The sequence below is a fragment of the Harmonia axyridis genome, chromosome 4 (assembly GCF_914767665.1).
Source record: "Harmonia axyridis chromosome 4, icHarAxyr1.1, whole genome shotgun sequence".
NCBI classification, from domain to species: Eukaryota; Metazoa; Arthropoda; class Insecta; order Coleoptera; family Coccinellidae; genus Harmonia; species Harmonia axyridis.
In genome coordinates this window covers 41,760,765-41,784,757 of record NC_059504.1, presented here as the reverse complement: position 1 = coordinate 41,784,757, position 23,993 = coordinate 41,760,765, and the positions used below count along the sequence as shown (strand labels likewise).

The window sequence follows — 23,993 nt, the reverse complement described above, 5'->3', positions numbered from 1 at the left end:
TATAATTTCTGTTATTGTTTGAACATATTCAATTATTTCAGCTGAAGCTTTTTGAAATTCCAGATCAAATTTGCTTGATGCATTCATTTTTGTTTGTTTCAATGTTAAATATTGAATAATGTAATTCAAAAATTACATTATAACGTTTTGAAAACTGAAAAATATATGACAATCAATTCGGAGTATAGATAGATTTTATTCTCTATGTTATCGAAATAATTTCCTAAGCAAGCGATGAAATGAAATTCAGTTAAAATGTTAACGAAACCATTTATATTATTATCAAATGATAATAACATATTAATATGTGATCAAATTCGAAATGAAAAAAGCTATATTCTATAGCAGTCGTGGAGAAACTCATTTTCGTAATTAGCGAATTCTATAGATATATACTTAGAAATAAAGAATTCTTCTAACTTCTAATCAATCCATAAAATGCCGACCAAATAAAATTCGAGCGTAGTTGTAGATTAACTACTCCTACGTACCAACGTAGGTAGGTATGAATTATTAGTAAGTATTAAAAGCATATCTTTGAAAAGCTCATTATTTCTGAAACTAGCAATCAGAGTGAGTTATTTGAATTTTATTATAACATTTATAACTTCCACAAAATGAATTATGAAGAAAATTGTTTTTAAATCTATTTAACGTGAAAAAAAATAAAGTGTTTGATCTGGATACCAAGAAATGCTTGGCATAGTTAGTATCTGATTGAGCCTTTCTTCACATTTTTTGATATTTCATTACTTTTTCAAATCATATTTCAAGGAAGTGCTTCTGGATTGTTTTGATTTATCATTGTTGTTTTCATTCAGGTTATTTTGCTAATACAGACCGCTTCATTGTAGCAATTATTCATTTTCTGCATCAATCGTTCGAAAATCAGTGTGCCATCAGCCATAGAGCGGTAATCACCAATCTGTTTACTCTTATTTTTCAAATGAATATGTGTTATCTAGTATCTGGTCCGATCTGTTCTGTCCGAACGCAAAATATCCTGTCGAAACAATACAGGTGGAGAACAATTGGAAATCACTCTCCATACATCCTGCACCGGATATTCCGGAGTTTCGTCTATTATACCTAGTGAAACACTTTATCAATACACATGTAAAGTAGCTTTCAGTGTGTTTCTGTGCTCACGAAAAATGTTGAGGAGTTAGATTGGATATCGTGGAATTTCTATAAGTGAAATAGTTCGAGAATGAGGAGAAGTAATCCAGGGAATGTCGTATTGGTAAGTGAATAATATTAATTTTAATAATTCCGTAGAAAATTCACACCAAATTCAGAATATTAAAGGGTTTTTCAATAAAAGGTTTCATTTTGATATTGAAAATAATTTTAAGAGAATTCAATGATGGTATGTCATTAAAGATGGAAAAATACATATTATCCAAATGGCCGCCATGGCTATGGTTGCAGCACCATATCTTTGAAATGAAATTTTCCATGACCAATTCGCATATTTGCTAGTGTATGTCCTCGATAACATCACAAATTCCATCTTTAAGTTAATAATCTATTGTGGAGGATTGGCATAGTCCCTATCATTGGTCTCGAAAAAAAAAGTCTAATGGTGTTAAATGATACGATCTCGGTGGCCAATTGAGATTACCTATTCGAGAAATACCACGGTCAAGAAACTTTTCTTGCAAAACTGCGATTGTTTCGAAGCTTGTGGGGCACGTATCGCCGTCTTGTTGAAAATAAACGTCGTCCACATTAATATCTTCTAATTCCGGTCATTGTGGAATGCTTAATTCCCAAGATCGACTTGGAATCGACAAACCTGTGTTCTGGTCAACACTACAGAGTACATCATCTATATTATTAGTTTTTCTTGTGCGACACATTCCTAATCCTCATTCAGTTTGAGATTCTCTATCTCCACTGAGTCGTTGTCCCTTACGTCATCATTCACCCTGTATAACAGGCCAATTGAAAAGTCCCCCGGTCTACCATAGTAAAACACATTTTTTTGGCAAAATTCGATTTTATTATTCAACATAGTTGCCTTCGAGGGTGATACAACGATTATAGCGATATTCCAACTTTTCGATACCATTTTTGTAGTACGATTTATCTTGCGCTTCAAAATAGGCCTCAGTTTCGGCGATATCTTCTTTATTGGTGCTAAATTTCTTTTCAGCGAGCATTCTTTTGAATTCTGAGAACAGGAAAAAGTCGTTGGGGGCCAGATCTGGCGAATACGGTGGATGAAGTATCAATTCAAAGCCCAATTCATGCAATTTTGCCATTGTTTTCATTGATTTGTGACACGGCGCATTGTTTAGATGGAACAGCACCTTTGTTCCTTCAAATGGGGCCGTTTTTTAACGATTTCATCCTTCAAACGATCCAATAACGCTATTATAATAATCGCTGTTGATGGTCTGGCCCTTTTGGAGGTAATCAATAAATATTATTTCTTGCCCATCCCAGAATACTGATGTCATAACCTCGCCAGTTTGAATGTTGTGTTTTTCCTCGCTTTGGATTCGGTTTATCGTGTGCAGTCCACTCAGCTGACTGTCGATTGGACTCCGGAGTGAAATGATGGAGCCATGTTCAATCCATTGTCACATATCGACGAAAAATTGATGTTTATTGCACTTAAACAGCTTCAAACAATCCTCAGAATCATCAACACTTTGTTGCTTTTGATCACCCATTCTGGACACAGCTTTCTCTTTTACGAATATTCGTGAATGATATGAGACACACGTTCAGATGACATCTCATAATGTCTACTATCGCGATCAACTCTTTACTTTACGGTCATTCGAAATTATTTTGTGAACTTTTTTGATTTTTTTCGTCGGTGACAGCCTTTTTCGGGCGTCCACTGCGTTCGCCGTCTTCGGTGCTGTTTTCACCACGTTTAAATTTAGCATATCACTCTGAAATTGAAATATCACCCGAATCTTCATGCCGAATTTCTAGAGCGGTAGCGGCTTAGGAATGAACGATCGTTCAAAAGCTAATGTGGCCAAGTCACTGCTTTTCTTGAATTATTTAGGTCATCCTGTTGGCGATAAAGTTTATAAATATAAATAAAAAACAATTGAGACTATAAATAACGAACATCATAAAACTGCTTCGTCGTCACTTAATCTACACTCGATCTTATTGTGTTCATGGAAGAATTCCTCCGTTAATCGACGCTTCAATGTGGTACCAAAGGAAAAACTGTTGAAAATTCATTGTCATCACAATGCAGCTATACCATCAAAAAAGTCCTTGCACCCGCAACTGTTGCCAAATCATGGACGGTCATCTTTCGCAACTACTGTTGCTGAACCCAACGCATTGTTGGTCCAACCACTGTGCCTAATTGACCGTACTATCTCACTTAAAATCGAAATAATACTTGGGCGTTCGAATTAAAAATTGTTCGTACTTTATTTAGTAGTAGATTTTTCTGAAACTACCAAAATCTACCGATAGATTTCATAGAAATGTGAGAAAACTACTATTAAGTCACACTGGCGAATGCTTCAGTCTGTCGGCGCTCGAGGAATCCCCTTATTTAGTCTAAGCGCGCACGAGATTGCAGAAATAACGGGTGTTTTTTTTCGAGGTATATAACTTTAAGTTGGAATTAATGTTCAAGATGGCGACTGATTTAACAGCTGTCAAGTGATTCATTCTCAGTTTGGTTTGGCAACTGATCATGAATAGACTCACGCCTGAACAACGCTTGCAAATAGTTCAATTTCATTTCGAAAATAATGGTTCTGTGCGGAATACGTATCGCGCACTACGTCCATTTTATTTTGTTTAGCGATGAAGCGCACTTCTGGTTGAATGTCTACGTCAACAAACGAAACTGCCGCATTTGGAGTGAAGCTAATCCTCAAGTGTATGTCGAAATACCGTTACATCCATAAAAACTGACTGTTTGGTGCGATTTATGGGCTGGTGGAATCATTGGTCCGTACTTCTTCAAAAACGATGATGGCCAAAACGTTACAGTCAATGGTGATCGGTATAGAGCCATGATTACTAACTTTTTCATTCCTGAATTGAACAACCATGATGTCCACGAGCTGTGGTTCCAACAAGACGGCGCAACATGTCACACAGCTCGTGTCACAATCGATTTATTGAAAGACACGTTTGGTGACAGCCTAATTTCACGTTTTGGAACTGTGAATTGGCCTCCAAAATCTTGTGATTTAACACCGCTAGACTAATTTCTGTAGGGCTATGTAAAGTCATTGGTCTATGCGGATGAGCCACAAACCCTTGACCATTTGGAAGACAACATTCGCGGTATAATTGCGGATATACGGCCACAAATGTTGGAAAAAGTCATCGAAAATTGGACGTCCAGATTGGACTACATCCGAGCCAGCCGTGGCAGTCATATGCCAGAAATCATATTTAAAATGTAATGCCACAAGATTATCTTGCGGATAAATAAAATTCATGTCAATCGAATAATCCATCGTTGTTTTATTGCAATTTAAAGTTCTATAGCTCTAAAAAAAACACCCTTTATATGCCCTGCGACGCGTGCATATCAAGCTCAAGTAATATCAAGTAGCTAGATATCAAGTCCAGTCAAGCTCAAGTATGTCATTTTTCACGAGCTTGATTTTCAAGTCAAGTAGTTGGCTATTATGTCAATCTATTTGGCTTGATGAATCCCTAATGTAGAATGAAATGACCATTTGAGGCTTCGTGCAGATTTTTATGTTGATTTCATAACCAGAAAAACAGAAAATTCAAGAAGAAATTGCCTAATATTTTTGTATGGTAAAATATCTGGCTAGATTAAATTTCACTCGAATCTTCATGCAGAATTTCAAGAGCGGTAGAAGCTTATGAATGGACGACCGTTCAAAAGCTCCTAAGGCCAAGTCACTGCTTTTCCTGAATTATTTCTTTCATCCTGTTGGCGATAAAGTTTATAAATATAAAAAAACAATTGAAGCTATAAATAACGAACATCATAAAACTGCTTCGTCGTCACTTAATCTACACTCGATCTTATTGTGTTCATGGAAGAATTCCTCCGTTAATCGTCGCTTCAATGTGGTAGATAATAAAGAAAAAACTCTTGAAAATTCATTGTCATCACAATGCAGCTAAACCATCAAAAAAGTCCTTGCACCCGCAACTGTTGCCAAATCATGGACGGTCATCTTTCGCAACTACTGTTGCTGAACCCAACGCATTGTTGGTCCAACCACTGTGCCTAATTGACCGTACTATCTCACTTAAAATCGAAATAATACTTGGGCGTTCGAATTAAAAATTGTTCGTACTTTATTTGGTAGTAGATATTTCTGAAACTACCAAATTCTACCAATAGATTTCATATAAATGAGAGAAAACTACTAATAAAGTCACACTGGTGAATGCTTCAGTCTCTCGGCGCTCGAGGAATCCCCTTATTTAGTCTAAGCACACACGAGATTGCAGAAATATATGTCGTGCGACGCGTTCATATCTAGCTCAAATGATATTAAGTAGCTTGATATCAAGTCAAACAATAAATATCTGAAATCAAGTCAAGTCAAGCTCAAGTATGCTTTTTTCAAGTCAAGCTTGATTTTCAAGTCAAGTAGTTGGTTAAAATGTCAAGCTACTTGGCTTGATGAATCCCTCATGTAGAATGAAATGACCATTTAAGGCTTCGTGCAGAATTTATGTTGATTTTATAACCAGAATTACTGAAAATTCAAGAAGAAATTGTCTAATATTTGTGTATGGTAAAATATCTGGCTAGATTGAAATATCACACGAATCTTCATGCAGAATTTCAAGAGCGGTAGAGGCTTATGAATGAACGACCGTTCAAAAGCCAAGTCACTGCTTTTCTTGAATTATTTCTTTCATCCTCTTGGCGATAAAGTTTATAAATATAAAAACAACAATTGAAGCTATAAATAAGGAACATCATAAAACTGCTTCGTCGTTACTTAATCTACACTCGATCTTATTGTTTTCATGGAAGAATTCCTCCGTTAATCGTCGCTAAAGGAAAAACTGTTGAAAATTCATTGTCATCACAATGCAGCTATACCATCAAAAAAGTCCTTGCACCCGCAACTGTTGCCAAATCATGGACGGTCATCTTTCGCAACTACTGGTACTGAACCCAACGCATTGTTGGTCCAACCACTGTGCCTAATTGACCGTACTATCTCACTTAAAATCGAAATAATACTTGGGCGTTCGAATTAAAAATTGTTCGTACTTTATTTAGTACGGAAATAATTATATCTTGCGTGCATCACGGTAAGGAACGAGAATATTAGAAGGGGGGCAGGGGGGTCACTCACCGGCACCTCGAGTTAGATCTCTGAGTAAGAAGGAGTGGATGGCTAGGTGCTTTTTGTTATTGCTACCATCAGAGTACCGGTAGGTTCAGGCGTTTCGCGCGGTACCGAAGAAATATAATAGTCGCAAGAGAACGAATTTGTCGCGACACTGAAGGTATTCCCGTGGGAACAACAAGTGTGAAGAGTATTTATGATTTTTAAATTGGTACCCAATTTTTCGTATTATTTGTAAGTGACGAAATATAAGATGCAAGTACTGGAACTGGCTCAGAATGACTATGTGAGTATTGCAAATTATGATATTGGTTTTGGCAACCAATAATTATAGTATCGTCAAAAACTATACAGGGTGTTCCACTATAGGTGCCCATCTATATTACGGTTGAGCGATGAAATGTTTCAATTTTTTTTTTAAGAGTAGGTATCATTAGGCATCATCAGAGCTACATCCTCAAATTATTTGGAAATACACAGGGTGTACTAAAAAAGTGCAAATAACCTGAAATATGTTTTTCTAAGGGAACACCGTGTTTTCATTCAATTCATTTTCATAATGTATGGAATAAATGAACACAAGTTTGTAAAAAGTTTCATATGCTTAAAAATTACCGTTTTTCAGAAATTTCGATTTTCCATAAATTGGTGGCTCCTTGGAAAACCTAATAACTTCGAAATTAACTCAATTTATTCAAATGAAATTTTGACAGTGAACCTAGAACAACGGTGGTGAGTACAGGGTTTCCCAAATTCGATCACTGAAAGCATCTCGAGAACTATAAGACTTAGAGAAAAAATCTTTCAAGGACCCCTGATCTCTTTTTCCAAAATAATGATAAAACAGGAAGCAGATCAAAGATATTTTAATTCGTTCTCAAGTTACAGAATAACTGTTTCAAAAAATTCGCTATATTTTGGTTTCTATTCGAGGTATCAAAAAAATTCTGAAACGTTTTTTCCGGTAATTTTAACGGTTTATATGATACTCATAAAGGATTTAAATTTTCAGAGATATAAAAGAAAAATGGTTTTTCTTAAATGACACACCCTATATTTTTCAACGCAGTTTTTTGGCTGCAGATTTGTTGAAAAGCATCTCGTTTTTCAAATATTTAAGAGATGTGACTTAAGAACGAATCTAGATATCTATGATCTGCTTTCTGTTATTTTACTATTTCGAAAAAAGAGATCGGGAATATTTTTTCTCCAAGTCTTATACTTCCCGAGATGCTTTCAATGAGCATCGAATTTGGGAGTTTTTGGTAATCATTGAGAATTCTACTGGACGTTCAAAATGATTCATTGATGAACTATACAAATTATCCAATTATTCCAAATGGCACACTTTTGAGAGAAATTCATATGGTACCGTTGTTGACCGAGACATTAATGTTGTGAATCGCAAAGCTCTTAAATTTTATTCAAATTGATACAGGGTGTTCTGAATAAAATCTTACTTTTAATTTTTATCACTGTGCATAACAAAAAACAAAGTAACTGAGGACAGCATTTGATCAGTCATGTTGCTGAAATATACCAAAAGGTTAAAAAGAATATAAACCGAGATATAAACTACACATTTCGTGGAGATTTTATCTGTTCCCCTAATTCGGCTGATGTGTAGGTATAGTTTAATTTTCTATTATTCACGAGCTTACAATAAGAAGATCTGCATCTGCAGAACAAAGATTTCTCATAATGATTAATGAAATTTTCTGCTCACTACAAATGATGACAGAATGATTACATGGAATAATTATACAATGTGATTCAACGTTCAGTATCAAGATTTCAAGGGTGTATTTTTCATGTCAAAATAAGATTGTTTTCCATGAATATGTATTCGTAAATGCTTCGTTACCGAACTATAGAGCGTTGAAGTTTTAAGATCTTTTCAGTTTTTTTCTGCATAGCGCTTTCAGTTTTTAGGATATGAAGATCAAAATTGAAATATAGATTCGATTGGTTTCTTAATTTTTCAAAGAATTTTGTAATTTAGATCACAAATCAAATACGTAGAGATTTTTGTTTTTATTAGAGATTCACGGCTTGGCTTGGTATTCAAGCTGCTTGACTTCATATTCAAGCTACTTGGCTTGAACTTGACTTGAAATCAACTCAAGTTCATGTCAAGTAGTAGTTCTTCAATGTTAAGTCAACAACTTAATGAATAAATACTTGACTTGACATTGGAAAACGACTACTTGACTTTAAGCTGATTTCAAGTCAAGCTCAAGCCAAGTAGCTCGAATATCAAGCCAAGCATTGACTTCCTAATTTTGATAATAGGTTCCTACAAAAGATTTTACCTTTTACTCGATAACGATCGCAGATGCGTAAAAATTACAGAAGACAAAAAAATAAACATTATAATAATCATAATAACCTCATCTAAAATAATATATTGCAATAATTCTGAGATGTCCAATAGGCGCATACATGAAAGAGCGGTCAAAAGCTCCTGACTCCAAGTCAGTACTTTTCTTGATTTTATATGTCAGCTAATTATACTCTTCAGTATTGTTTATACAATGTCAAGCCAGGGTCCTGGTCCTTGACCACACATATTTTCATAATTTCATGTGAAATTGAGTATTATTTCCCTGAGTAATTCAAGAAGTGAACAAAGATGATGCATGTTCACTCAACTATATATTCGTGATCAAGTTACATGCACAGAATTTTTTAATTCATGAGAGGTTATGTTACCGTTAGGAACGCTCGAAATGTTCATGAACTATTTATTTTTTATCGAATATGTTTCACTCGAATAACTCGGATTTTATCTGAAAAAAAGCACTTTCCAAGGAAATGATACACTGCGTCTACATGAAGACAATGACCTGAGTGATATTCAATAGGCGAACATTATTGAATAAGAATATTATAAGCTTTATAAAAGGGTTTCTTTTTGAATATCCCGCTATATGTGGACAGCTGTTATCTTTTGACATCTTACAAGTAAAAACTACGAACTCATTACTAAAAATAAAACAATACAAGCTTCAACAACGCATTGAAATTGTTAAAATTCAATACAAAAAAATTGCAGTCACATTTCGCAAAGCTAAAACACTTTTGGGTTGTCTTGAAGCAATAATGAAACTGGTGGAAAAGTTTGAGCTTGTGGGACAAGTTAGTGACGTGAGGAATCGAAAGCGAGTGTGTCATTCAAGAACAAGAGAATTTTGCTGCAGTAGCTTGTATTAATGACAAAAATCCAGGTTTGTCTATTCCTCGTCGATCTTAGAATTAGGTTACCATTAATGATTTTTTATGACCGGAATAAGATGATAATGATCTGGAAGACAAGGATAAAATTAACAACAAGACGGCGCAACGTGCCACAGTAATTAAACAATCACAATTTTGCTAGAAAAGTTTACTAACCGTGTTATTTTTCGATAAGGTGATCACAATTGGCCACCGATTTCTTGTGATTTAACACCTTTAGACTTTTTTCTTTAGATCCACGTGAAAGGTAATGCTATAACAATGCTGCACAATCGATTCAAAACCTTAAAGATGGAATTCGTGGAGTTGAAGATATACAGCCTCAAATGTGCAAATTGGTCATGAAAAATTTTATGAATTTGGCTAATATCATTTTCCATCGTTAATGGCATACCTTCCTTTTCACAATGAAATAAACATCTATTGATTTCTTTAAAAATTACTCATTTTTTTATTATCAAAATGAAATCTCTCATTGGAAAACCTTTCAATTTTTGCTTCGAAAAATTCTCCAATTCATAATTGGAAATACCAAACCAAAATAAGCCATAATGTTTAATTTGAAGTTTCATTTTGTAATATTTTGTATCATAAGAGTAATAACAAACTTTGTATTTTCACAGGATGATTTCTGCATCAATGTCTCTATCAATTCGAACATGGAGGCAGCATTCCGTAAGATTCAGAAGCAAATGGCGACATTTCTGATATGGATTGTCGAAGACATGTCACTTACGGCAGTTCCGAGGGATCAATATGGCATCTTCAATTCCGAGGAATGTTACGTTATCTATTCAGCATCACAGCCTGGTCAGCCGTCTGGTGTAGATACCGTTGTGAGTAAATGCATATTATCATTAAATAAATGGATATTTATAATTAGATTTGTCGAGTATAATATTGCAACCATATAGTCGGAGTAGCACCATCATTAGACATAATTTCATTAATTCACCTACAACAGAGAATAAGTAAAGCTACAAGAATTGCACTAGTTGGCAGAATTATTGAAACACAGTAATTCCATTATATTCAAAATGCTGTTAATACCTTAATAATTATAAGAGAAAATATATTTTGATGTGGTAGATCTGGTATTGCTTCCTTGTTCGTTGCTCGCTGAAGTTCGAAATCCTTCAAAATCGGACAGAGGTCCCTAGAATTTGACCTCTCACAGTGACCTCGAAACCACCAAATTTCGTCAAAATCGAATAAATATCCTAAATGCTGTTCGGAGATTTAGCGAACAGACAAACACGAAACAACAATTGTACAAAAAGGACTAAAAAGTTACGCACTAGCCAGAAAACGCAGAGTGCGTAATTCTTGAAGTAGGTAGGTACGTAATTGTCTCAAGATGTGTACTAATCTATCTACAGACTGCACTGGTCTATGTTAGAAAAAAATAAAGAAGTGACAGCTCCAGCCAATGAAAGTAACCAAATAGGCATGCGGTGGAACGTGGACTATATTAGCCAATAGAAATGACCAAATAATTCTAGTTTCAGAGACGATCAGCAGTAACGCCAGGGTTTATTTGAAAGAGCTTTTAGACAATAGCTCCTAATGAACCGCGAATAAGTCACAGGAGATGTGTTCTTGGATGTGACAATAGCGTTTGATAAAGTATGACACAAGGACTGCTATACAAACTGCTTGCAGCCGGTTTCCCACTCTCCATAGTCCAACTTTTAGCTTCTTACCTGAATTCTCGCAAGTTTAGAGCCAGAGTTGATGGAGTATTGTCTTCAGAGAGGTCTCTTTCAGCAGGAGTTCCTCAGAATCTCTTCTGTGTCCGTTATTGTTCACAATCTATGTATCCGACATGCCAAAAACGGAGAAAACCTCCATGGCACTGTACGCTGAAGATACCGCCATTCTTGCCAGTTTGTGGCGTCCCAAAATGACAACGAAGTACCTTAAAGAAGCCATCTACAGACTTCAATCTTGGTTTGATCGATGAAGAATTGAAGTAAACCTTGTGAAGAAGAAAGCCATTCTTTCAGCCAAAAGAAAAAAGATCCCAAGGGCACGTCGTAATGTTCGGTAGAACGATCGAACGGAAAAACGAAGCCAAGTATCTGGGAGTGATATTTGACAAGAAGCTTACTTGGAAACAACACAACACATCAGCTGTGACGTAGGGAAAAACTAAAGCGGCAGCGTTGCAACCGCTACTTTGCAAAAGCAGCAAAATGTCTCTTTCCAACAAGCTTCCTTACTATTTGGCCGGTCATGTCTTATGAATGCCCCGCTTGGGTAATACGCCGCAGAGATCCATCTGCAGAGACTTTAAGTCGTGCAGATCCTGAGACGAGCCTTAAATGCACCATGGTTTGTCAGCAACGTACGGATACATAAAGACCTGCAAATACCATTCCTAGAAGACCATCTAAAAGACCTGAGCGTGAAGAACTTCAGTAAGATGAAAAGCACGCAAACCCTTTTATAAGGAAGGCTTGCGACTATGATGAAGAAAACCCTAGGAAACACAAGAGACAAAGCACTTCCCTAGGAAGTGTGTGTTAAAGCCAAACTTCTACTGGCACAGAGATTGTGTAAAGATTACACAAACCTTCTGAGTGGCATATTGCCATCTGCTAGAGCAGATCAAAATAGCTCTCCAGAGGTGAATTATATTGAGATTGAGCAGAAAAAGGCTAATAGCCTAACTGCAAAAGAGAAAGAAGTTCCAAGTGGCTCCTAAAGAATTACTGGAAACTTGGACAACCCTTGTATAATCAAAACATTCTGGTTTCCTCCAAGTGACCTTGCTGTACAAGCGAATCCCTAATGCAAAAAACTACTTATTTATACATTTATCAATTAATAATTTACAACCGACTAGAAAATAATTTAACAGTTTATATATGACTAGGAAGAATTATTTTCCAGTTATACATTTGTATTATTTCTTCAAACCTAAGAATAATGGATTGAGAAGGTGACAAATCATATTTTTTCAGACAAGGGAAGTGAAGAACGAAAAACTAGAATACCACGTTCATTTATGGCTAGGGAGTGACACAACACCGAACAAATCTGGAGTAGCAGCTTTCAAAACTGTAGAGTTGGATAACATACTAAATGGAGTAGTCACACAGCACAGGGAATCCCAAGACTACGAAAGTGTCCGATTTAAAGGTTACTTCAAAAATGGTTTAAGGTAATACTATTTCGACCCTCCATATCCATATCATTCTGGAACATTTTTGTTTTCAGGATATTGAAGTACAACCCTCCCGGAAAAATCAACCCATTTCCCAGACTCTTCCGTGTTAGAGGAAAAACATGTCCAGTTCTCACCGAATTGAGTGAGATTTCTTGGTCCTTATTCAACAGTTCCTATATACTCATACTTCAAACTGATAAATATGTTTTCTTTTGGGTTGGTAGATCTTCAAATGGTAGCGAAAGAGTTCGAGCTCTTGAGGTTGGTAAAATGATATTATTTCAGATATGGTTCAGTTATTCAAAGTGTTAGAAAAATGTCTATAAGGTGTTAATCAGAATCATTCATTTCATTCTGAAGTACGGAGAGTTCCTAAATTGGGGTACAAATGAAAATGAGAGATTCTATGGTTAATTTCGAGAAAAAAGTTCTGTAAACATGCGCCCGAAACGCTTTGTTTTCGAGATACAGGGTGTTTCTTGTAGCCTTTTTTGATAATTATAGGAGTTTGTGATATCTTTATGGAACATATTGCTACAGATCAGGGAAATAAGCACCAACTCTAATTCATCACAGCTTATATACAGGGTGTTTCCTATTTGAATGTCAATATTTATGAGGTGATTTTTGGGCGCATTTTAAGAAAAAACTTCATATCAACATAAGTCCCAAACATCTTTTCTTTTGAGAAACAAGGTGGTAAAGTTTTCAAAAATAAATCATTTATTATTAATATCTACAATACGACTTCAGATATTTTAATGAAATTTGTCATACATGTACTTTGAATCAAGAGGCATTTTTTAATGTATCACCTTTTTTTTTTCAATTTTCACCTGTGGCGTTTGTACATAATTTGACCTGCCTATTTTGGCAGACCTTGATGGTACGCCACATTTTTCCTGAAATAAAAATCATTTTTTACCAACTTGACTTTTTTCAATCCGATGCAAGGTTTTCGCTCAAAAAAATAAAAACCGTTTCTCTGCATGATCATAAAAATATCGTTAATACATACATATGACAATATCATCATGCAATTACATACGTACAATTTAATTTTTTCAGATGAAATCCACGCGTCGGACTAAAAAAATTCAAGAGATCAAATTTGGTCATAATTGAATACAGATTTAATTTTTTTTTATTTTTGAAAACTTTACCACCTTGTATCTCAAAAGGTGAGACGTTTAGGAAACACCCTGTATGGGTACTAAGTGGATTTCTATGATCATTTGAATTTCCTAAGAATTTCGGGCGAATGCTTGAATTTTCTTCTCGAAATCAGTAGAAAGATACGATAAAACTCCAAAATATCAAAAACAACTACCAGTTGTTCACCAAGAAAATTTCTGGCGGGAAAAAACAGGCACAGGAAAAGTATCACCCTGTAGATTTCCAATTGGAATTGCCATATAACGTGATGCAAACTCCAAATTGGAATAAATATGCCAACTTTCAGTTGAAAATCTTGTGTAAGAAAAAAAATCAAACTTTGCTACCCTCTTTCTTGAAAACAAAGCGTTATCGAACCCATGTTTATATGACTTTTTGTCTTAAAATTATCTAGGAAATCTCTCATTTTCATTTGTACCTCCAATTAAGGAACACCAGGAATCAAATAATAAATTACATTTAATTTGTAATACATACCAAAGTCCTGGTGGTCTTCAATGGGCGCATAAATGACGAGCACTCAAAATCTTCTGACGACAAGTCAGTAGGTACTCTATAGAAATTTTTTGACGTATCATGAAGCATGAAATTTTGCAGATATACAGGCTGTTCTTAAATCGGAAGAACAAACGAAAATTATGAATTCCTCGAATCATCTTAAGAAAAAAAGTACCATAAATATGGACCCGCAAACGCTTCATTTTCGAGATACAGGGTGTTAAATTTTAATTTTTTTCTTATAGTACCTTACCTTCACAAGATCTTAAACTTAAATTTTGCATATGATATTCCAATTCAAAGTTTTCATCATGTGATATGCTATTTTTGAATGCAATCTACGGGGTGATATTTTTTTTGGACTAGTGTCTGCTTCTTTCCTCCAGAACTTTTTTTTTTTGGTGGACCACGGGTAGTTTAGAAAAATTTTAAAAGAAACTTTGGTCTCGTCTAGTACAATACTTGTTACTTTTCTGTGGTTTAGTCGTACCTACCGATTTCGAGCAAAATTTCAAACAATTCTCTAATAATCCTCAGGAAAATCCAAATTATTATAAAGATCCAGTTAGTAAGCTGCACTGAATGAATTAATAATAAGTTTGGGTTCTTATTTACCGAATCTATAGCGAAAATCAATAAAGATTCGATACTGGTATAATCATCACAAAAAAGTAGATATGACCACAAAAACACCCTGTATTTCGAAAACAAAGCGTTTCCGAGCACAAATTCATAATTTTGTTTCTTTAAAATTATCCAAGAAATCTCTCATTTTGCAACGTACCTTCAATTCAGGAACACACTGTATAAAATTCATATTTTACAGATAGCACAAGAATTGAACACATCGGTGCCAAATTCAGAACTGGTGATTATAAACGACGGCTATGAGAAGACATTATCCGAAGTATATAAGAAGGAATTCAACAAAATAATGCCTCTGGACAAGAGAATAATTCTACCAGATACAACACATCAGGATAACTTAGCTAACACTTCTTATATTAGACTCTATAAATGTTCGGACAACGATGGAAAGTACAGGGTTACAGAAATAAGAGACGGGCCACTAAATCATGAAGATCTCGAATCGGAAGTAAGTTGGAATACATAAAGGATTTTTCAGTAGGAGGTTTCATTTTGATATTAAAAAAACCGAGTATAGTTAGTTTAGTTATCTTTCATGTGGTCCTAAAGAAAAAAATTTAAAGGTGTTAAATCACAAGATCTCGATGGCCAATTGTGATCACTTATTCGAGAAATAACACGATCAGGAAACTTTTCTTGTAAAATTGCGGTTGTTTCATTTGTTTCGTTGCTTGTGTTGCAGTTTCACAATTGCTGGTTGAGAAGGTTATTCAAACTGTGACTGAAAAATGTTCACCATTTTTGTAGTGAATTTTAATAATTTCAATGCATTGTTTTGAAGCGTGTATCGTTTCATTTTCAGTAATGGCGTAGGTAATTTTACTTGTCAAATGTCGAAAGATGACAGCTGTCCAGAAAGCGGGCTATTCAAAATGAAACCTATTATTGGAAAATGATCGCATTTTGCTAATGGGTATATAGTTACATATGATAAGCGGCTTACTTTGAGCAAGTAGAATTAAGAATCTATTCATTTGAATTCTCTCAGAGTTCATCGTCTAGTTTTCATTTTTATATAATATTATATTTTTGTGTTTTTTATTCTCTCTTCAATTCAAAATAAGACCCTAGAATTAACAATCTTCAAATATTTTGAAAAACTTCAAACTTTCCAAACTAACCATAAAATATTGTAGAGCGTATTTATCATCGATCAAGGAACCAATGGAATATGGATATGGGTAGGAAGGAAGGCAGCAGATAAAGAGAAAACAATTGCTTTGAGAAATGCCAGAGGGTTTGTCAAGAAGAAAAAGTATCCCAGTTATACAAAAGTAACTAGAGTAGTGGAAGATCACGAACCATACGAATTCAAAATGCTCTTCTCCTGTTGGAATGACGAATCAAAAATGAAAAATAAAGGTAAAATATTTTCTGTACGTATATAGACAATACCCTAATTTCAGCACTTGATGTAGTGCTGTATCACATGAGCAAACATGGAATCATCAAAATGTGTATCATTTTCTTGATTTTTACCGGATTTTGATGACGGTTTCAGAAAAACTCAAACGCAAAATGAGTCTGCAAAATTATGAGTAACACACATAACACTGATCATTAAGCTGAGTCCATTTTAGCAAAACTCCCTCGCGAAAGACCCTCGGGTGAAACTTACTCCCTTCGAGTGGAATTTCACACTACCCCAAACATAGCGCAAGCCTTCAAGCAAACCTCTTTCAGCTCTAGTTCCACAGCCAACATGGAAACTTGTTTTGTTCCTTCAACCACTGCAGCTGCGTTTTCCGTCATATCAATGTTATTTTTGAGCAAGAAAGGGATGAAGATAAATCACCACCCTCGAATTTGCAAACAATTATTCTTCGAAAGACTCCAATATAGAAACAACCTCATGAGATAAATTGTGCAGGAACCTATTCACCTCTCGCACAACTATGGGGACCCCGTTTACACTGAGGGAATCTCGATAAGCGAAATCCTTCGATGCGCAATTCCCCCGCGAAATTATTTCGCGAGGAAATTGTGCTTAGTGCAAACTCAGCAAAAAAAAAATTAAACTTTTGAGACTGTGTTCATTCAACCCCTGTTGGTTTAAAATCTCTGCCTTCCGTAAGGCCATTGTTGGAATAAATTTTGATGGTTTGTTTGCCTCGTTTCCAAAGCTTCTTACACTTGCTGTACTTTTGTTTTTAACCATTTTACGTGCCTCCATTGAGTATAAAAATAGTATTAATACTTGACAGTACCACACTATGAAAATTTATGTTTGGTTGGTGTATTTACACTTAATCTAATATTTTGCTCTTCATTACATCCAGTACAAGGATCGTAGCTATATATGGCAATCATGATAAAACCCGCACGACATAGCGAACAATAAGGAATACATTTAGTAATTCAAAATTAAACTTCTCGATTTTCAACAGCAAAACCAACCATTTTGATTCAGAAATTCGATGCTCAAGCAATGGAAGACAGGTCAAGTCTAGCTGCAGAAACACAACTTATCGACAATGGATCTGGACATGTCACTGTTTGGAGAATCGACAGCCCTAGGACAACAGAAGTAACTTACGACAGACATGGCTATTTTTTCTCCGGAGATTGTTACATCGTTTTATACACGTATAAAACCAAAAAGGAGAATCATCTACTATATTATTGGTTGGTGAGTAAAATAATTAGGCATTATATACTTCTACCACTTCTGAATTACCTACCCTAGTAACTGTTAACTTGGTATCATTACCGTATAAAGAAATTCGATGGGTCAGGAGTAAGGCTGAAAATGTAAATAGCGTTCATGGTCTTAATACTGTAACAGCCAATCACGCGCAATTGTAAAATGTAAAAGATGCATTACTCATTGGAAGCCCAATTGTCGTTAAAATCATGGACATTGTCGAGTCCAACCGTCATGTCTTTTTCGGGTGCCCAAGCACAAAAAACCGTTTGGAATCATTTGCATAAGTCTGGTCTCAAGAAGAAGATTGATGTATGGGTACCCCACGAATTAAAGCAAAATACCTTATGGATCGAATTTCCATATGCGAATCGCTGCTGAATCGAAACAAAATCGAGCCATTTTTGAAGCGGTTGGTGACTGGTGATGAAAAGTGTATCATTTACGACAACATCAAGTGAAAACGGTCGTGGTCGAAAAGCGGTGAGCCTTCGAAAACGGTGACCATAGTAGGATTTGGTGGGATTGGCACTTGGCAGGAAATTATCTCCAAAGAGCTGCTCCCCTACGGCATAATTGTTTACTCGGAATTTTACTGTCAACAATTGGAACGTCTGAAGGAAGCAATCGACCAGAAGCGGCCAGCTTTGGCCAATAGGAGAGGAATTGTGTTCCATCAGGACATCGTCAGGCCACACACATCGATAGCGACTCGCCAGAAGTTACAGGAGCTTGTTTGGTAGTCCGCACCGGACATCAAGTGATCACCATCTGTTTCTGTACATGGCGAACAATTTTACTGGTGAAAAACAAGCTTCAACAGGCTTGGGCCGAGGGCTTCCATGAGAGGGGCATAATGATATTACCTTCAAAATGGCAACACGGACTGGGCATCAAGTGATTACCATATGTTCCTGCTATATCGAACAATTTTGGTGGTGAAAAATTAGCTTCAACAGACTTGTGAAAAACCACGGTTTCATTTTTTGCCATAAAGCTGAAGGCTTCTATGAGAGAGGCATAATTTCCTTCAAAATAACATCAAGTTTTCGAACAAAAATTTCTTTTTACTAGATACACCTTATACATATATGTATATTGTCGATAATTAATTTTTTTTAGGGAACACACGCCACCCAAGAAGACTTAGACTGTACTATCACGAAATTATCAGAAATAGAGGCTGAATTGGAAAGCATTGGTTTTCAAGCTAGAGTAATTCAAGGATATGAACCTGCTCATTTTTTGCAGATCTTCCAAGGAAAAATGACGATTTTTCAAGGAAAAGGAATAATGTTTGATAGTAAGACTAGAATTCTATAAAGTTTGATGTGCTGAATATTGTATGGACTACCTGTTTCATTGCAAAATATCATTTCTCTAGTGAATAAGACCATAAATAGTCCATTCAAATATAAGACGGAGCAATATAAACAAAATAAATAGCATGGTTTGCGCATATAAGGCAACAACCCAAAAGTGTATATAGACCATCATCATTTATTCATCAACGTCAAAGTTTACAAATGGGTATGAGATGACAAAAAAAGTATAGAGGTTGAAAAAAACATATGGCGACTTTATAACATTAAGAAATCGGCCATAGAGAATGTGGTTGTAAATCTCGGTGTTTTGTATGAAGCTTGAAATAGTTATTCTTCAATTTCTTCTTGAATTTTTTTATGGTTCTGATCAATCAACATGATTTTACACAAGGCTCAACATTGACATTCAACCTAGATCCAAATGCAAATTTTTATCTTGGCCAAATCGGCAATTTTGAAATTGATTAGAAATCTAAATTTCGAACGGCCATACCTACATGTTATTTACGCAGCAGGGTCACCTTTCCACGATGGAGTGCGATGGTGTATTTGGTAGAGATCACTAGGTTGCCAACTCAGAGGAAAGAAAATATTTTTTTTTTCTCTGAATGTTGAAGATTTCACCAATGATCTCGGGATGAAACACCGCAATCCCTAAAGAGACGGCGACAAATCGGAAATGATTTGTTAAACTTTATATCACTTTGTTCACATTTATTTTTCTTTGTACTTTGGCTTCAGTTGTTCACTTACAGTGTAATATTAAATTTGCATATTTTTAGGTAATGGTAAGAATGCAAAGCTTCCCTCTCAATATTTGCTAAAAGTATATGGAACCATGAAATACGAAAGTAAAGCGGAACAAGTTCATATGAAGTGTTCATCTTTAAACTCAAATTACTGTTTCGTTCTTGCAAGAGGTAAACAATCTTACATCTGGTGTGGACAATATTCAAATGGTGATCACAGAGAAATGGCCAAAGCTTTTGTAAAAAAAGAATTTGAAATTGTACTTGAAGGTATACCAGTAATTGTTACACATTACAATGATTTTTTGAAAAAATAAGTGTTATTGTAGGAAAAGAAAAACCAGAATTTTTTGACCTCTTAGGGGGAAAATCCAATTACGACATGAGCCTAATGAAACATAATTTCGAACCAAAGCAAGTGAGATTATTCTGTTACTCGAATATCAACGGATCCTTTTTAGGTAAATAATAGATTTCACACTAACATTCATTATTTTCAAGTCATTATTTCTCTTATAGTCCGGGAGCCAGTAACAGATACCTATACATGACCAAGTTACTCTCAAACGGTAATTGGTAAAATGCATCAGGTAATAGTAATAAAAAGCCTCGTGAACGTTAGCTGCGACTCTGCTGGGGGGGGAGAGCGGCGGCAGCCTCCCAAACATGAAGAAAAAAAAATACATTCAGTAATTTCCTCCCAACTGAAAATTTGTCAAATTATTGTAGCTAACCCAATATCTAGACGAAAAAATACAATCAGCTGGCTATAACATGGTGGATTATACGTCAGCTGGTGCCTCAAAGATGAAAAATAGTTATTTATTATACAAGGGAAAAAAGTATTAGATTTTAGCTCGAGGTTATGTTGTCTCCCGACGCGAAGCGGAGGGAGACAAAAAACCGAGAGCTAAAATCTAATATTTTTCCCGTGTATAATACACTATTTTTTTCTGTGTCAGAAAAAATGACAATTTAATAGTGAAAGAACATATTATTACAATATATTAAAGTCAGAATATTGTCGATATGAATTTTGAATTTTTAAACTAGTAAGCTGCAAATAGACCTGCGTTGCTAAGGGAAACTTCAAAGTAATCAAATATCTGTCAATTTAATTTTGTGATTTGTTTCAAAAATTGCGAACTCAGTAATAATTGTTTAGTAGTTATTTATATTATATTTATAATATAAAGTTAAAAAATGTCTGATTCCGAGTTTTCTCTGACTCCACTGGAGATGATAGAAGCAGCGCAAGTAGCGTCACGAAAATTATTGCCAGCTAAATCGCGGAAAATTTACGAAACCGAGTATTCATGATTTATGGAATGGAAAATGAAAAAGACATGCAGTTCTTTCTCGGAGACAGTGTTATTGGCTTATTTTGCGGAACTGGAACAACAACAAAAGCCATCAATATTGTGGTCGAATTATTATTATTCCTTTATCTATATGTAGATAAATATATATCCGGGAAAAAAGTACTCACTTTTTTCCCGGGGAAAAAAGTAATTTCGTGAAAAGTCATATTTTGTTACCTGTCAACAGAGATAAAATGTCAAATTTTTTTCCCGTCACAGAAAAAAAAAAATATTTTCAATGACAGCTCTGACAGCGACTCTGATAATGAATCAGAGAGTGCCACACTCGCGAGAAAAGGACTTTCTCCACATGTTGCACAATAATATTTAGTTACTTTCACTCTCTGATTCAGTATCAGAGTCGCTGTCAGAGCTGTCATTGAAAATATAAATTTTTTTTCATGTTTGAGGCACCAGCTGACGTATAATCCAACATGCTATAGCCAGCTGATTGTATTTTTTCGTCTAGATATTGGGTTAGCCACAATTTGACAAATTTTCAGTTGGAAGGAAATGACTGAATGTATTTTTTTTTCTTCGTGTTTGGGGGGCTGCCGCCGCTCTACCCCCCAACCGAGTCGTAGCTGACGTTCACGAGGCTTTTTATTACTATTATCTGATGCATCTCACCAAGTATCTCTCGAGAGGAAATAATCAACCAAATTTGCACCTGGCTCCCGGACTATTACAGTATAGGCAGCTAGTGTATCTGCAAACCAAGACACTAGCTGTCTATACGTGCGCTTAAAAGTGTCTCAAAAGAAACCTCAAAGGGGAGACAATTTACATCACCAAGGACAACCAGACTACGCTGAGGTCCCGGAATCACATAGCCAGGGGTCTCTGCTGACATGGGAGTGTCGAAATACCATAAAGTAACTGGCCACAGGCGATAAAGTAACTATGGGTAACGGGGCATTGTGATTTAAGGAAACAAAGAAGCAGATTAACTTGAGAAGAGCATCAAGGTTAACACCTGTGTTGGTCCTGAGCCTTTTTGAGGGCTTGGAAAGGGTAGTGGAAGTGGGACAATAGAATAACCCTCTGGAGGAACACTCTTGATGGTCTTGCTAAGCAAAAGAAATTTTTCGGTGCTTTCACCAAATACCTTTTGTACCGCATGGGTAAGTCTGCAGATGAGATTTGCAGGCTTTGTGGAAAGGAGATAGAAACAGCACACTATAGTGTGCAAATGTCTGGGGTTGACTGGCCTAAGAACCACTCATATGGAAAAGTCATTCCTGGAGACTCACAAAGTAACAGCCAAGGCTCCTAAGTATGTCTTCGGCTTTGTTGAAAGTATCGACGGCCTCCTTGGCTTTGTATGAATCTGTATTTAAAAACAAAAGATCAATTTGGTCGTTGTTCTCGAAAGGCTAGCAGAGCCGCAACGACCTCGATTCAGTAATAATAATAAATATTCTCTCATGATTTCAGCTGAGGAAATACAGCAGTTCACCCAGAAAAATTTGATACCAGAAGATGTAATGCTCTTAGACGCAAATGAAACATTGTATGTTTGGATAGGAAATTTGAGTTCTAAAGAAGACCACAAATTGAGTCTGGCATTAGCTATAGAGTACTTGCAGATGGGTAAGATGATCAACTGATGTTGTCTTAATCTCGTTAACTTGACCTCTTTTTAAGATCCGTCAGGTAGAGATATGAACATTTCTATAATACATGTGAAACAAGGCGAAGAACCTCCAACTTTTACTGGGTTTTTCCCGAGCTGGAACAAAAAATTTTGGAAGGTAAACACCTCACATATATTATACAATAATTTAAAACTATCGCATAGCAAATAAATCAGAGAAACACTGATGTCAGTCAAATCAAGGTCATTTCACAAATGCGCTGTTGCCGAAAATGCGAAATATCGGTAGAAACACGGAAATTTCATTAGAATGTAATTAAATTGATTGAAAAAATGGTTGTATTAGGGAATTTTCGACATTTTTCTTTTCGGCCTTTTCTACCCCACTCCATTGGGGATATTTTCTACAGAAACTTTCACTTTTTGTACTCTATTATAAATATGGCTCTGGTAGACTTTTTTAAATTTCATCGGAGCACCTGTTTTCACTCAATAAAATACAAAAAGAATTCGCGGTATGTCGATTCCTCATAATTCATGAAAAAATATTTTGATACTGGATTATTTTTGACAGCAAAAGTGTGATATTACTTTCCAATGTATAAAAAAATATGGATGTGTAATACAAATTGTATCTAACGCTAGGTACTCCCTTTGAAACAGAAGTATATTGAATTTTTTTTATTTTTCAGCACTATAAATCATTCTCAAGATTGATTAGAGACATTGAATCATCTAGTAAAGGTAACGGTGAACATAAAAGTAATGGATATATTGTATTATCCAAAACCGAATGCGAGTTTGACCAATATGATAAATATCCTCTCGAAATTCTTCTTGTACCAAATGAGAAATTACCCTCTAGAGTAGACCCACTCAGAAAAGAAGTGAGTACATGTTTTTAGTGTAATGATTCTGGTACCTAATCAACTTAATAATTCTACATAAGTTCTTAGCAAAACATTTAACCAGCATTTGAAGACGGATTATTAGTAATAATACCACAAGTGATTGAATTTGGACAATGAGTCTGTTGATTTATTTCATAACAAAACTGTGTTGCTTGAAAACACCTGTGAGCTGCAGGACGACTGGTGTTTTCTTCAAATAACTTAGTTGAATAATAAATAATAAAGAGACTTATGAGATAAATTCAATCACGAGTGAAATCTCAAGGTTTTTTTACAAACAAAATGAAAAGTAAAAAAATGAAATTCAGTAGATTTTTTCATATTTGAAGATTAACTATCACATAAACAAATCCGAAAGCACCAAAAACTTGAGTTGATC

The 23,993-nt window shown here is 35.4% G+C and overlaps 1 protein-coding gene across 2 annotated transcripts in view; it reads left to right on the top strand.

Annotated features, from left to right (window-relative positions):
* Positions 1 to 758: 758 nt before the first annotated feature.
* LOC123679002 (advillin) overlaps positions 759 to 23,993 on the top strand; it is a 25,146-nt gene continuing 1,911 nt past the window's right edge. Inside the window, exons 1-13 of one of the 2 annotated variants that reach the window (XM_045616308.1) lie at positions 759 to 1,243; positions 10,157 to 10,369; positions 12,500 to 12,699; positions 12,756 to 12,966; positions 15,206 to 15,475; positions 16,164 to 16,389; positions 17,415 to 17,656; positions 18,794 to 18,974; positions 19,779 to 20,015; positions 20,075 to 20,206; positions 22,544 to 22,699; positions 22,754 to 22,860; positions 23,396 to 23,590. In XM_045616308.1, the coding sequence (XP_045472264.1) occupies positions 1,211 to 1,243; positions 10,157 to 10,369; positions 12,500 to 12,699; positions 12,756 to 12,966; positions 15,206 to 15,475; positions 16,164 to 16,389; positions 17,415 to 17,656; positions 18,794 to 18,974; positions 19,779 to 20,015; positions 20,075 to 20,206; positions 22,544 to 22,699; positions 22,754 to 22,860; positions 23,396 to 23,590 (2,403 nt within the window). In that variant the 5' untranslated portion in view covers positions 759 to 1,210. Of the gene's footprint in view, positions 1,244 to 6,128; positions 6,583 to 10,156; positions 10,370 to 12,499; positions 12,700 to 12,755; positions 12,967 to 15,205; positions 15,476 to 16,163; positions 16,390 to 17,414; positions 17,657 to 18,793; positions 18,975 to 19,778; positions 20,016 to 20,074; positions 20,207 to 22,543; positions 22,700 to 22,753; positions 22,861 to 23,395; positions 23,591 to 23,993 lie in introns of those variants that run through there. The other variant, XM_045616307.1, reaches the window with a different exon arrangement.